Source organism: Palaemon carinicauda, chromosome 15 (assembly GCF_036898095.1).
Source record: "Palaemon carinicauda isolate YSFRI2023 chromosome 15, ASM3689809v2, whole genome shotgun sequence".
In the NCBI taxonomy this organism is placed as follows: Eukaryota; Metazoa; Arthropoda; class Malacostraca; order Decapoda; family Palaemonidae; genus Palaemon; species Palaemon carinicauda.
The window spans coordinates 57,003,681-57,020,089 of NC_090739.1; the positions used below are offsets into that span (position 1 = coordinate 57,003,681).

General features: G+C 39.9%; 1 protein-coding gene across 1 annotated transcript in view; it reads left to right on the top strand.

Annotated features, from left to right (window-relative positions):
• The window catches only part of fzy (cell division cycle 20 protein fzy), a 240,187-nt gene that overhangs the window by 188,349 nt on the left and 35,429 nt on the right, over positions 1–16,409 (top strand). Inside the window, exon 8 of the mRNA XM_068388413.1 lies at positions 15,075–15,192. Within this exon, the coding sequence (XP_068244514.1) occupies positions 15,075–15,192 (118 nt within the window). The remainder of the gene's footprint in view (positions 1–15,074; positions 15,193–16,409) is intronic.

Consider the following 16,409-nt stretch of genomic DNA (forward strand, 5'->3'; position numbering starts at 1 on the left):
AACCATAGCAATGATTGCCTTTGGAGTGCGAAGGTCATCTGTTATGATTGGTTTTATCTAGCCATCGGGCTCCTTATGGTATCCATTCTTCAGGGGATCCAACGAAGGATCAGCATTAATGGTGCCTTCTCCCCACACTATGGCCCAGATATGGGCTCTCTAGACATGAATCTCCAAGATAGGAGGTAGCTTGTTACTTTTATGCCATATGCTTAGAGAAGAGATACCATTACATTTAGGGAGTGGTCGTGATGTAGATGACTTTGGTCGAGTGTGCTGCACAAACGAAGCTAGTCAAAGTGGCCTAAAAAGTCTTGGTCACTTCTTCATCTATTGAAAGTGTCTGTAGAGAATGATGACATATCTGTCTGTTTTCATGTAGACTTGCAGCTAGATTACCTTGCCTAGATGAGAGAATCGTCCAGAATTGTCAGCACCAGTGAATGCATGGAATGGTAGCAAAATCTTTACTCTTTCTTTCCCTGTGGCTCTCTATATCGGTTCTATCCCCATATCCCCAGAGGCCATGGAAATTTTCTTCAGCATGAGGTCATAGTTTGATATTGCAAACCTTAGGACATCTGTGTCTGGGGAGAAGAACAGTTCTGGGCGTGCATCCAGGAGTATCGCTGTGATACCAGGACAGCCTGGTAGATCAACAGTGTCTCTCCTTCATGAGTGTTGTGATGGAATGGGATGTGTATTATGTTTGTCATTTTTGACCTGATAGTGGATTGGTGCTCATTCTTGCTTACTTTTATTCCTGGCAGCACTGTAGAGACTCCAGCTTGTATATGTCAATATAGGTTAATTTCATTATAATCTTGTGAGGCATCCTTCTTCAAGAATAGTATTACATACAGACCTTGGAACTCTCAGGGATTTTGTACAACAGCATTGGCCAGAGCTGTTTTAACTAGCAGGGTAAGGCCATACGAACACAGTAATCATGTGTACTGGGAAGATTTATTAGCATCTTGTTGCAGGCAACATATCCGAACCAGTGTTAACGGGTATTAATGTACTTGGTTTTTGGGTGTGTTACACTTCTTAAGAAGTTTGAACAAGAAGCCTCTTGAAATAGATTAAAATGTAGAAAAGGGCTAATTTTTTATTAATGTTAACCTCAGCAAAATGTTTAAGATAATTCTAAAATTGGTTTACTCTGGATCATCCTTCGAAAGGGCCACTATTTCGCTAACTCTGGCTCCTGAGGCTAGTGCAAATAAGAATATCACCTTTTGAGTCAAGTCTTTCAGAGAGCAATCTTCGTTGTTCAAGGTTGATGCTAAGGGAAGAACCTTATCCAAAGACCATGAAATGGGCCTCGGAGGAGCTGCGGGCCGAAGTCTAGCGCAGGCTTTTGGAATCTTGTTGAAGATCTCATTGGAGAAGTCCACCTGGAAAGCGTACAGCAAGGGTCTGGTCAGGGCAGATTTACACGTAGCAGTCTGTTGGCTGCTAAACCTTGTTCATGGAGATGGATGAAGAAGGACAAACAGAATTCCGTTGAAATCTCCTTTGGTTTCTTTGCCTTGACAAAGGCAACCCATTTCTTCCAGGAAGACTCGTATTGTCTTCTCGTTGATTTCGACTTGTATTCTTCTAAAAAGTTAATACTGTCTCTTGAAATCCCGAACCTTTTCTTGACTGCTAAGGAGAGAAAATCATGAGATGAAGGTTCCAGGTTTTCTGTGAGGAAGCTGAGACAGTCGACCTCTGCACTTGCTGAGTCAGAACTGGATCCGGCAACAGAATCGGTTTCAGTCGTAGTTCTGTTATCGGGGAACCAGACGCTGTTGGGCCACTTGTTAGCCACTATTGCTGCTGTTCCTTGGAAGGATCTCAGTTTGTTGAGGGCTTTCAGCAGAAGGTTGGTTGGAGGGAACAGGTAGATCTTGGACCATCTGTTCCAGTCTAGGGACATCGCATCCGTTGCTTCCGCTTGAGGATCTTCGTATGGGGCTACATACCGGGGTAGCTTCTTGTTGTCGCTCGTTGCGAAGAGGTCTATCTGCAGTCCTGGGACTTTGCATAAGATGAAGGAGAATGATCTTGTGTCTAGGGACCATTCTGACTGTCGGGTTAAGCCTGGATAGAGCGTCTGCCGTCACATTGCGGAACCCTTGCAGGTGGACTGCTGATAAGTGCCATCTCTTCTTCTTCGCCAGGCGGAAGATGGCCAATATCACTTGGTTGATTTGAGGCGATCTCGAGCCCTGTCGATTCAGGCATCTCATTACAACCTCGCTGTCTAGTACCAGTCAGATGTGGATTGAGCAGCGAAGTTTCAGTTTTTTCAGTGAGAGGAAAACTGCCATGGCTTCCAGAATGTTGATGTGGAAGATCTTGAAGAGGGAGGACCAGGTTCCTTGGACTTTCCGATGGTGAGAGTGGCCTCCCCACCCTTCCTTCGAGGCATCCGTGTGACCGGTGACTGAAGGTGGAGGCGGTTGTAAGGGTACCTTCTTCTTCAGGTACTTGGCCTCCGACCATGGCTTGGGTAGGGATCGCAGACAAGTTGGTATCGATCTTTTCAGATCTCTTCGAGCGTTTGATGCGTATTTTCTCCAAACTCCTGATGTATCTTTTAATTGAGCTCTCAATACTGGGTCTGTCACTGAGGCAAACTGGAGGGACCCCAACACTCTGTCCTGTTGCCTTCTTGATATCCTGTCGGATTGAAGAAGTCTCTTGTCAGATCCCGCTATCTCTCTCCTCTTCTTTGATGGAATGGAGAGGCAGTGTGACTGTAAGTTCCAGTGGACACCCAGCCATTGGAACTTCTGAGCTGGAGATAGTCGAGACTTTTCCAAGTTGATCTTGAATCCTAGGTGTTCCAGGAGCTGGATCACTTCCTTGGAGGCTTGCGTGCATTCTTCTTTGGATGCTGCCCATACCAGCCTGTTGTCCAGGTAGGCAATCACCTGAACTCCCTTTAGGCGTAGTTGACGAATGACTGCGTTCGCAAGCTTTGTGAATACCCTTGGGGCTATGTTTAGTCCGAAGGGCATGGCTCAGAAGACATACTGGCTTTTTTGCAGTTTGAAACCTAGGTAGGGGAAACTTGGCGGTTGATCGGAACATGCCAGTATGCGTCCGCCATGTCTATGGAGACTGTGTATGCCTGTTTGGGCAGTAGAGTCCTCATGTGTTGAAGAGTCAGCATTCTGAACTTTTTGTTCACTATGAACTTGTTGAGTGGTGATGAGTCCAGAATGACTGAGCTTTTCCAAGTTTTTTCGGAACACAGAACAGCCTTCCTTGGAATTTGATGGACTTTGTCCTCCTTACAACTCTCTTGCCTAGGAGTCCCTGAACATATTCTTTCAATAAGGGGGTTGAGTGTTGGAAGAACTGAGGGAAGTTTGGTGGAGCTGCATTCCAACTCCACCCCAGTCCGTTCTTGATTAGGCTGTGGGCCCAGGGATCGAAGGTCCAGCGATCCCGGAAGAGGAGAAGTCTCCCTCCTACCGGTAGCATCTCACTTGGAGTGCTGGTTGGAGGACTTGCCTCCTTGGCCACGTCCACCTTTGTTGCCCCCTACCTCTGGAGGGGCGTTTAGAGGAACCTCGAAAGGAACCTCGAGACTTCGGCTGAAAGGTCGTCGATTGCCTTTCAAAGGCTGGGGTAAAGACAGGCGGCTGAGTCCCCACCTGTTGGGGCACCAGCTGGAAAGTAGTAGGTGGTTGTGCCACCGTCTGGGGCACCGTGGCCACGGGAAGCTGTTGTTGTCGTGAAGGGCGAGAGGGCACTCTGGGTCGTTTGGTCTAACGTTTTGGTTGGGGACCCTCTTCATCGGAAGACTTCCTCTTTGAGGACAAGCCCCATTTATGGAGGAGATTCCTGTTCTCCATTGCGGCTCAATCAAAGAACTCTTTGACCACTTCACTCGGGTAGAGGTCTTTTCCCCAGATGTTGGAGGCTATCAGCTTCCTTGGTTCATGCGTCACCGCAGCTGAGGCGAACACGAACTCCCTGCAAGCCCGTCTGGCTTTGATGAAGTTATATAGGTCTTTGGTGACCGTTGTCGGAGAGGAAGATCTTCCCCCCTGACATGGGCATGTGCTCAGCATACCTCCAAGGATTAATGTCAGAAAAGGCTGGAAGATCCTTGACGTTTAGCTTCTTGGGGGCTAAACGTGTAGACACGAGTTGGTGCATCTCCGTCCGCAGTGAAGCCTCCTTCTCGGACGATTGCTTCTTCATATCCTAGAACATGGACAGAAGAGAATGAAGCGTATGACTAATCGTGTCTAGTTGGGAGGCAGAAGAAGTCGACGGGACAGGCTCAGCCACCGTAGCCGATGAAACTGAAATAATTTTGGCTTTCTCTTCGTCGCCTTCAGGAGGTAAAACAGTCTCCTGATCCTGCTCTTCAACTAGAAGACTCGGTTCCGTCTCTTCGGAAACCACCGACATGTTGTCCTCCAGTTGGATGTCCTTCAAGGCATCAGTAGCATCAGATTCTATCGGAATCTGTACGAGGGGAATCTCAGGCTAAGCTTTGGGGATAACTGCATCCGAAGATGCCCTAGGGAATAAACAAGCCCTCATCCTTTCATTAGGAAGGTATGGGCCAGTGGTGTTCTGGAAGCCCCTGACCCATTTTTGCAGCGTCTTTCTTGCTGCATCCCTTGACTCAGTAGACTTTTGATCATTAAAAGCCTCAGTAACCAGTTTTGAACAAACGTCACATACCTGGGGGTCCCAATACTTCAGAGATCCGTTCGTAGTTGCGCAGCGAGCGTGCGTCCTGCACATATCATGTCCGCAGAAGCTCTTACTGCGGACCTTGCAGAAATGTTTCCCGCACTCAGGATGCTCCTCCTGTAAAGAAAGAAAAGCAGATGAGTATTCGGTGAAATATCTCAGAATTTCATCGTACAATGTTGTATATAGTGTTTAGCTTAGGATAGGTAAGCTAGGAGGGAAAGAGGAAAGACACCCACATGTGTTTCCTGTCCAGCCCGTTGCTATGACCTCCTTCAATATTGAACACTAAATTCTAGTCAAATTAAGGGAGAAGATAATACCCTTTGGATATAAAGTGTAATTTTAACACAGTCTTCTAAGGTTCAATATTGGGGATTGAATAAAATGATCATTGATCTTTATCTAAGCCAGAGAGAATCGCTCTCTTGGTGTAGTGGTCTCACAATAGGCTGCCCATGAAGCACCTTGTAGGTTGGAAGAAATGTATGGGCTACAGCACGGACCGCACAGCGGTATGTGTCGTGCAGAATAATCAATATCGCAGTGACTAAGACCACTCCGCAGTCAGTACTGTAGTGCCTGCCAGCATACGCCGGCATTATCCTGGGCTATTGAAGGTATACTGCCTTCTTAGGTAAAGGGCGGCAGGCCACCGGCAGCCGGGGGTCCCTCTATAAAGATGGACCCGCCGGCTGTCGGCAGTTAGCATAGTTGCTGGCGGCCGGCCAGTATGTGCCGGCCGCCGTTGGGTCACCGATCAACGGTAATCCATGGCAAGCGGCGGCAGAGCAACCTGACGGTGGACTGTCGTCCGAGAGGCCGCCGGCGCTCTGGGTGCCGGCGGCTGTCACAGGGTGGATGGTAAGACAGAGAGAAAGCATGGATGGGAGGTGAAGCAAAGGCTCAGCCTTGCATACCTCCATCCGTAATGAGGGTTCATATGGAAGGGGGGAATTATATTCGGGCTTCCATCGAACCATAGCCCCTCAATATCAGTAGTGGGGCCATGGAAGGCAGTCCAAGGGAGGGCTGAAGAACACACTAAAAGATAGGGGGATCCCTGCCAGCAGTCAACTCGGTCGACGGCCGACAGAGAACCCGAGCCAATCCCGCAAGCTACCCTTAGGGTCGATTGTAGAATGATGGCCAGGATGTGTGAAGAATAGGCCAACACTAAAGGACAGCAGGGGAGGGGCAAGGGTCCTGCAGGTGAGGTAGTACCTGGTAGGTCCTACCTAACCTAAAAGATTTTGATCCAGAGCAAGGACAACCTTAGAGGCCAGGGAATTCAATTCCCTAGATTATGTTAGTCTGATAGAGTGAGAAGGCGGCACCCAGGCCGCTTGTCTCAATGGAGGAACCGAATCTAGTGTCGGAGACCTTAAGCAAGGAAAGAATTCAATTCTTCAGCTTAGGATCTGTCGGCACAGGACTGTCTGCTAGGCCACGGGGAGAAGGCATTATCATATAACGCCTCCAGGAGATGGCCTAGGGAGGTCTAGCCTCCTGCATTGGTAGCCTAACCTGACCTAGGAAGTCAGTTCGCCAAGCCAGGCGGCTACCGATCACAGACAAATACTCTGATGTCCCATCCTAAACTCAAAACCGACTCAATGGTTGAGAGAAGGGAACGGAAACACCGTAGTCTAGATTTGCCTGAGTAAAATTCACGGCAAAGCTGACTAGGGTTAGCCTAGGCTAGTCAGAGGGAAAAGGAATTGGTCTTTAATCTCCCAAGGAGATTGGTATCGACTTAAAAGGTGTAGGAGGTGTCAGTCTCCACTTAAAAGACGATACAAGGGCAATTGGGGACATGTATGAAAGTATACTAAAGCCCATAGGATAGTAGCCTAGGCGCAGTGAGAATCGGTCACCGAAACTCTCTCGTATACTATCTTGGAAGGGGAAAATTTATACAGTAATATCTCAATTGTATAAAATATTGCCTGAGCTTCAATAAAACTTTACCAGGAAGGTTATATCATGCATGAAGTGTATAGGTGCCTAGGCTAGAAAGCCTAGCACTCGTGGGGCTCGGTAATAAAGTTGCCAAATCCACGAAAACAAGGGCATAATATAAGAATTCCTAGCTAAATGCTAAATAGCTAAAGTTATTAAGGCGAAATATGCCGGGAACGTCATTCTGGCTAACTAAATGTTCATGCAAAGAACGACCGCGTCCAAGACGCCATCCGGCTGGGCAACAGCTCTTGTTATGTTAATTACGAACTTATTTCGAGGAAAAAACTGGCAAGAGCTTACATTTATACAAATTAAAGATAGTACTTAACTTTCCAGAGGCAGATGAGGCTGGTGAAGACATCATTGCGAAATAACAATCCAAAACAGCGAGAGGTACACGGGATGAACACCGGTAGGAACGCTACACGAGAAAGAATGGCGAGATGGCGCCACACGGCGGCGTGCTGTTGCTCAATCACAATACAAGTAGGAGTGTTGTGTTAATAACGGCTCTCCTACAATTCTTGCCACTTTCCCCTCTCGAAGCGTAAACGCTATTAGGGGTGTAGATAGCTATGTGGCGTGTCAAGAATACGTCCTCTGATCTTATGCGATATCCCTATAAGATAATACAAGGGATACTCGCGCCAGGAGTTAGAATTCTTGATACCTTTAGTAAAATTCTCTGGGATATATCACTGCAGTTAAATATAACCTAGGAAGCTACTAAGAAGGAACTTCCATCAGGACGACATGGCCTGAGCCCAAAAAATTGAATTTTTAAAAAATGATTTACTTCTTTACTATCTCAATGTTCATATACATGCCCACCCTCCTCCCTACTGACTAATGATGTCAAAAGGATAGGAAATTAGTTTTGACGCCAATACAAAGACAAAATAAGATACAGTGCAGCATACCCAAGCCAAGTTTATTGCCATTCACTGCTAGATTGTCTCAATACTGTACTAGAGTCACTGGGCCTATTGAAAGGAAAGAAAACAGGAAATATGTAGTTGTATGGATAAATTCTGATATAATTTGAGCTTCAAAGAGAGGCAATGTGAAAATTACATGAGCATAGAAATTACAAATTTTACCAATTATATCCTATTTTTGTGCATTTGAAAAATGTAAACTAAAGGGTTTTCTTGTTGATGATCCTTGTTCTGTCCTTATTTGATATTTATAGTGTCATTTTTCTTTTGAAGGTAATGGTCAATTGCATTATTAATATTGCAGATCTTGTTACTGCTGAACATTGGCATAGGATAGTGGTTCTTCTATTTTATTACAAACTAACACTGTATTTAAAAGTGAATAATTAACAATAACTGTTTGCTGTCAAGAACGTTTGATATTTTATAAATATCTGTCATTATCAACCTATTGTTAGACACTACCTGCCAGGTACACTTCAGGAATGCTTATGTAGATGTTACACGGAATGCTTATGTAGATTGTTACACACAAATTGCTCTCATTGTTACCTTGTAAACTAGACATGATGTTACATTACCAGTTACCAGTATATGTAACAATACCTGTTACTGGAGCATGTATCTTTGAAACCCTGGGTATACTCATACTAGGACTACAGTGTTAGTCATTTGATTTTCCCTAGTCTGACACTGCATGACACCTTCCTAACTTGTCATCCATAATACCTCTTTGTCATATGTTTGATTTTCTTGCTGTTTTTAGGAATAACTAATCTTTTTCTCTGCATATTTTAGTTTTTTGCAAAAAATTATCCTTTTTTTTACTTTTGTATCTGTTTACATGTCTGTTAAGCTTTGATTAATTGTTTGTCTTTTAAACATTCGTTCATCCTCTTGGTTTAAGGACAAGACCATGACATTCATACCACTTAATAAATATACATAGGACATCTCCAAACTGCATTGGATTTTTCCCTCTGATCTTCGGTTTTGTGACCCCAGGGCGAATTATCCTAAAAATGAGTGTTTTTTCAGTCTGTTTTCTCTCTTGATAATTAATATAAAGACCTGGAATTACTACCCTATATAGACCTCCAATAAAATAAGGAATTTTTTCTCTAAAAGTAATTTTTTTTCTAGATATGAATTTTTTTCATTATGGTAAAATAAACCCCTAAAAATCAGGGGAAAAAATTGAGAAAAAAAATTAAACAAAAATTGGAGAAAAGGGCAACATTTGATTGTTTTATAATGCCTTTTCAAGTTATGTACCAAATTTCAATGTTATATCTTTAAAACCAGGGGAGAAGATAGAATTTGAAGGTCAATAAGTATAATTTTGAGATACGGGCGTTCAAAGTTTTTCATTGTATTTTTACAGACAATATTAATAAATCCTGATTATTATGAATTTTATGTTCCTTTTTGTATATTAATAAACGAAAAAAGTTATTTATCATAATTTAATCATGCAGTAAATCAAGGTCGTTTTTCTCAATATCTTGCTTCTTTTGGCTCCTGTCAGGCAAGGCGGCCGCTCCTCCATCCACACCACTCTCTCTCTCTCTCTCTCTCTCTCTCTCTCTCTCTCTCTCTCTCTGCGTCACTACCGATATTACTCACTTCTGAATTCTTAATAGAGCAAAATCTGTTCTTCCTTATATTAGCAAGATGTTGAAATTGTCTTTTCCTCTTTGAAATGATAAGATTTTTGCCAAAAACGAGAAAAACAAACTTAAAAATGAGTGAATGTCAGAGGGCGTTCAAAGTTTTTCTTTGTATTTTTACAAAGACAAGATTAATAAATCGTGATGATTATGAATTTTTTTCCTTTTTGGATATTAATAAAAGAAAAAGTTATTTATCATAATTTAATCATAAATGAAGAACCTTTTGCTCTCTCTCTCTCTCTCAGTTTTGTATCTGTGTGCCAGTGAGTGATTACACTTTTGCGACCCTATAAATATCATGATTTAACGCGGATAACAAAAGGCTATCGAGTGCAATATAGCTACAAGTTTTCGTGAATAGTCAGTGATTAGTTTGAGGTCGGAGAAGTGGGATAAAACGTCGGCATAGAATAGTTATCTTGTGAATTACTAAAAATCTAATCAAGATGGCTATGTACAACACGGGCAAGGCTTGGAGAGACATCGCTGGACTCAGCAAAAATAAATTCCATGAGTTGGCGAAACAGGAGCTCGACCGTCTGATAACAGAGGTCACTAGTAACGTCAACCAATGTGACGGAAAAATATTCGCAGACATATTGAAACAATATGATCCAATAAACTGGAGCAAATCTGCGGAAAACATCAGCAAAATAATAGAAGAAATTCCAAAGAAAATCCAAGTGTTAAAGAGACTTATAAAGAAAGTCTACATCAATCAACACATTCCATCAAAGAACAATAAGAAGTCCAATATGGTGAATATGCTGATTGATGCAATGGGAAAAAGAATGCCAAAATGGTGTAATACATGTAAGATATGGTATTCCATTAATAATCCTCAACAATTGATTAGAAAATGTGATGCCTGTCATGTCCCAACACATCCCACATGTGCTGAAATATAGCAAAAAATAAAAAATAAAGACACAAAGGTATTCTGCTCAACATGCTTAGTCTGGATAGAAAATATAATTAAGTCGAGACTAAATCTGCAAATAGTTGAAGATAAAGAAGAGGAAGAAGAAGAAATAGAAGAAGAAGAAGAAGAAGAAAAAGAAGAAGAAGAGAACAATGAACAGGATATGTGTAAGGATGCAGAAGAAATCATTGATATAACCTATGATGCCATCCAACAACATACTTATGAAGAAATAAATTACCAGATGGAAACAAATAATAGACCCAAGAGACTCTACCCGGACCTACATAATTTTAGGGAAGAGCAAGAACAAGAAAAAATAGAAAAGAAGGATATAGTCTGCAATATGCTGAAAAGAGGGAATTGCAGATTTGGCGAAAGATGCTACTACAAGCATCCAAAGATATGCCATAATTATGAAATATATGGTAAATGTGCGTATTTAGACGGATATGGAGACGAATGCAGAGATCTCCATCCAAAAATATGCAAAAACCTAAAAGAAGGAAAAGGATGCATTTACAACAAAAAATGTCGATATATGCATCCTGCAACCATGAATGAAAGTAAGAAAACTCAGCAAACTGATAAGAAAAATGAAAGCAAAAAAGAAACAAAAAAAGAAACAAAAAAGCAGGCCGTGTATATACCGCGCTTTGAACCAAGAGCCCCAAGATATGAGGCCTTTCAACCCAAACCGGCACATTTAGAGCCCAACTACAAAGAATGCATCTATAATGCCAGGGGTTGGTGCAGATATGGGGACAGTTGCAGGTATACACACACAAATAAATATGAAGGCGAAAGAGCAAATATAATAGAAAAGTTGGATTTTTTAATGGCAGAATTCCGGGAAATGAAGAAAAGAACATCATATCAGAACAGGAAGGAAGCATGGGAGAATCCATATTATTACCAATATTAAATAATGGGGATGAAACACAAACCATAATAGTAATGAATGCACAGGGTTTAGTCACGAGTAACTCTAAAAGGAAAATAGAGTTCTTAGAAGAACTAACCCAAATTGAAAAAATAGATATATTAAATATAAGTGAAACATGGTATTCCCAAGAGACTGGCAGTGATGACCAGATAAAGGGTTTCCAAACTTATAGATCAGACAGAAAAAATAGGAATCAAGGGGGAACCGCAATATATGGAAGAGACATAAATCAAGGAAAAGTATGTGAAAAATACAGCAACACAGAATGTGAATTGATTGCGGTAGAATTTGAATTTGAAAAACTAATGAATATTGTAGTTTACAGACCCCCAAACACTAAGGAGTTTGACATAATAATAGAAAAATAGATGATATATGTAGAAACCATAAAGACTGGAATATACTCCTATCCGGAGATTTTAACTTTCCTTTCGTGGATTGGAAAGAACGGATAGAAGAAAGTGGTTGTATGTATACATATAAAAATGATAGTAATAGTAGCGCAGAAGATAAGAGGCTATTTGAAAAGCTTCAAGATATGCTATTAGAACATAATATGCAACAAATAAACCACATTCCAACAAGAAAGGAAAATGTCCTAGATCTAGTATTTGTGAATGAGGTGAATTATGTTAAAGAAATAATAGTGTATAACACGGGAATTTCAGACCACAATGTCATAGAATTGATAGTTCATTCCAAAGCAAGTGATCACAGAATTAATAAAAGCACAAAACTTTGGGAAGGATATGGAAAATATAACTTTTACAGTAAGAATATAAAATGGTCAGAAATAAATGAAGAACTGAATAAAGAATGGAAAAATGTATTTATAAGTGATAATATACAGGTAAATACGGATATACTGTACAAAATACTGGAGAAAATTGTTGAAAAATATGTACCGAAAAAAAACAATAAACAAAAGACGTGCATACCAAGAGACAGAAGTATCTTATTTCAGAAAATTAAAAAGTGGAAGAAAAATCTTGCAAAAGAAAAAAATGTGTGGAAAATGAGGGAAATAAAATGTAAGATAGAAAATGCAGAACAAAAGATTATACAGTCGAAAGAAAATTAAAAAAGGGACTTAGAAGAAAGGACACTTCAAAATATAAAAAGAAACCCCAAAGTACTTTACTCCTATGCAAAAAAGATGAATAAAAGGAGAATAGAAATAGGCCCTCTAAGAATTGAAGGACGGCTAACGAATGAGAAAAAGGAAATATGCAACATATTAGCAGAAAAATATAAGAGTGAGTTCACGCCAAGAATTGCGAATGAGAATAATGAAACAGAAATGAGAGAAGAAAATGTTGAATATCTAACGGATATAGATATTAATGAAGCAGATATTGTCACGGCTATAAATGAAATTAAAAATGGATCGGCAGCCGGACCAGATGGAGTTCCAGCGATTTTGTTAAAAAAAACTGCAAACACTATCGCGAAGCCACTTGCAATACTGCTAAGACAGAGTATAGATATGAGCGAGATATATGTAAAACATAAATTAGCTTATATAACCCCTATCTTCAAAAGTGGATCAAGACTAGAGGCAAGCAATTATAGACCTGTTAGTCTAACATCACATATTATGAAAGTGTATGAGAGGGTAATAAAAAAGAAAATAATGAACCATTTGGTCAAAAATAATTTGTTTAATATGGGTCAACACGGTTTCGTACATGGAAAAAGTACACAGACCCAACTGATAGCTCACTATGAAAACATATACAATAATATGATAAATGAAAAAGACACAGATGTGATCTATCTAGATTTTGCAAAAGCCTTTGACAAGGTAGACCATAACATATTGGAGAAAAAAATGAGAAAGCATAATATTGTGGGAAAGATAGGAAAATGGGTAAAAGAATTCCTGCAAAACAGAAAACAGATAGTGGTTGCAAATGACGAGAAATCAGATGAAGCCCAGGTAATATCTGGTGTGCCCCAAGGTACGGTATTAGCTGCACTGCTATTTGTTATTATGATCTCAGACATAGACTGTGATGTTGAAAACTCCGTAGTGAGAAGTTTCGCCGATGACACAAGAATAAGTAGAGAAATTACTTGTGATGAAGATAGGAACTCACTACAAAGAGATCTAAACAAAATATATGAATGGGCGGAGATAAATAGGATGGTATTTAACTCCGATAAATTTGAATCAATGAATTATGGAAACAGAGAAGGAATGGTATATGCATACAAGTGACCTAATAACGAGACAATCACAAACAAGGATGCAATTCAAGACCTTGGTGTAATGTTAAATAGGAATATGTTATGCAAAGACCAAATAGCAACATTGTTGGCTAAATGTAAAGCAAAAATGGGAATGTTATTCAGACACTTTAAAACAAGAAAAGCTGAACACATGATTATGCTTTACAAAACTTATGTGCGTAGTACACTCGAGTACTGCAATGTGATATGGTACCCACACTACCAAAAGGATATTGCACAAATAGAGAGTGTACAAAGATCCTATACTGCTAGAATAGAAGAAGTTAAGGACCTTGATTACTGGGAAAGACTGCAATTTTTAAAACTATACAGTCTAGAAAGGAGAAGAGAACGCTACATGATAATACAAGCATGGAAGCAAATAGAAGGAATTGCTGAAAACATCATGGAGCTTAAAGTATCAGAAAGAGCAAGCCGAGGTAGATTAATAGTACCATAAAGCATTCCAGGTAAACTGAGAAAGGCGCACAGGACATTAATCCACTACGCACCAGCATCGATAATGCAGCGACTATTTAATGTGCTGCCAGCTCATCTAAGAAACATATCAGGAGTGAGCGTAGATGCGTTTAAAAATCAGCTCGATAAATACCTAAGATGCATCCCAGACCATCCAAGACTGGAAGATGCAAAATACACCGGAAGATGTATTAGCAACTCTCTGGTGGATATACGAGGTGCCTCACACTGAGGGACCTGGGGGAACCCAAACAAAAAATAAGGTGTAATAAGGTGTATAAGGTGCTCTCTCTCTCTCTCTCTCTCTCTCTCTCTCTCTCTCTCTCTCTCTCTCTCTCTCTCTCTTTCTCTCTTTCTCTCTCTCTCTCTTTCTCTCTCTCTTTCTCTCTCTCTCTCTTTCTCTCTCTCTCTCTCTCTCTCTCTACCGATATTACCCACTTCTGAACTCTTAATAGAGCTAATTTTCTTCTTCCTTATGTTAGCAAGATGTTGAAATTGTGTTTTCCTCTTTGGAATGATAAAATTTTAGCTGCAAACGAGAAAACAAACATAAAAATTGGTGAATGTCAGAGGTCAAACTCAGACAAGTACTCTATATGTTTGTGGTAGGACTGAAGGGCGAAGGGTGTAATTTACCATGTAATACGTCGTCTTGTGACTCTTGGAAGCTATACAGATGCCATTGTTCACTTTCTTTTACATTAGAATGTAATAATTATCAGAATTTACGATAACAGAAGAAATACTGCATTATCTTGTAACGAACAATGTTTTTGTTTTATTGAGTTACTTTTACTAATTACCCCGTAACTATACCCTCATATATTGGCATTCCGGCTAGGCCCCTTAATGGTGCTGAATAGTGTCCCCAGCTCTATCTATTGCAGGGTCATAAATCTAAAGTTCCTACATAAAATCAATTTATTCCCCATCTTTAGACTGGTTACAAAAAAGATCACTTGACAATATAACTGTCCTTCTATAGATGAATGTTATATACCATTAACTTTACAGTACTGCATGTTATTTGTCATCTTTAGAGATAGGACATCTGTATTTAATTCATTTGAATCATACTTAGGATTGTTTTAATATCACCCATGTTTGCAAATCACTGAACTATTCTTGTATGGCAATCCTGTTACTGAAGGTAAGCATATATTATGTAAAAGATATAAAATAGTCACGTCTTTTCTTTTTTATAGGTATCATCCTTAGTTTGGTCACCTCATTATAAAGAAATTATTTCTGGTCATGGATTCTCTAATAACCAGCTTACCATATGGTCTTACCCATCAATGTCAAAAGTGGCTGATTTGTCAGGTATGTACTATATTTTCTCTTTACAAACTAATTGTAAAAGTACTAATATAGATCTTTGAGATTGAAATTTTAAGAATGTAGAAAAAACTAAGCATGGTGCTTATCAGAGAGCTGCCTCTTTTATTTTTTTGCGATGTTTGTTAACTAAATCTGCTATAAACTAGAGGCTTTTGAGTAGTTCTGATGAACATACTAAAAAAAATCCAGTGTGCAGTGTCATTAACCTTATACTACCAGGATTATATTCCACCCTAAAAATTTAAATTTTTTTGTTTTCCTTGCAATGTAAATAATGTTCAGGTAAAATTGTTGTTTTTTAATCCTTTATTTACAGCTGATGGTAAGATCCCATCTTTGATAAAAACAGAAATATGACAGTATGCAAATTCTTTTTTTCTTTTTTAAGAGAGAAATATAAATAAAACCTTAGATGATATAAAAAAAGTTAGATTTCCCATATCGAAAAATCTCGCTTAAAAACTAATACTGTTAAAAGAAAGCTATTTTTCTCTAATTTAATGCTTAAGTTTACCATTCCCACAGAAGAAAACTGGTGCACTTTTACAAACAGGGTTGTTGCTTCTTCCTTGGGCTGTTGCCATAAAGCCCTTATTCTTCCAAGAGAAGAGGGACGACCCCTTATCCTTGCTACTGTTTTTTCTTTTTTTTTCTTCCAGAAGCATTAATACAGCCAGATTCAATTTGAATTGCTATATCATTTATAATTTATGCTGAAGAATGCAGAGCTTTCCATAGTATTTGCGATACAGCAACCAACAGTTCATGACTTACATCAAGAAAATAGAAAAATAACTCATGTTAGTACTTCTTTGACCTGGAATGGAATCTGTAGAGTGATATGAGGGAATCCATCAGTTTTATACCTATATTGTCTCACCATTGCAGGACAAGGGAACATGATTGATTTCTTTTCCTTTTTGTCATACCTTTTCCATTCTCTCAAAGGCTCTGCTGATACAAATGTTGATAACAAAGTAACAGCCTTGTTGTCCATCCATTTAATTGCCTTTTCTCTTAGTGTGTACCTCTTCCTTGCTTTTCAAGACTCGTGTTTATCAAATGATATTACTGTACTAGGAAGTCTAAATACTCTTAACGGTACCCAAACAATACAGTACATCTACTTCTTAGCTAGTAATGTTAAAAGGAATTGAAGTAGGCTAAACCAGCTGTCAAAGTATAGTGAGAGATTCACA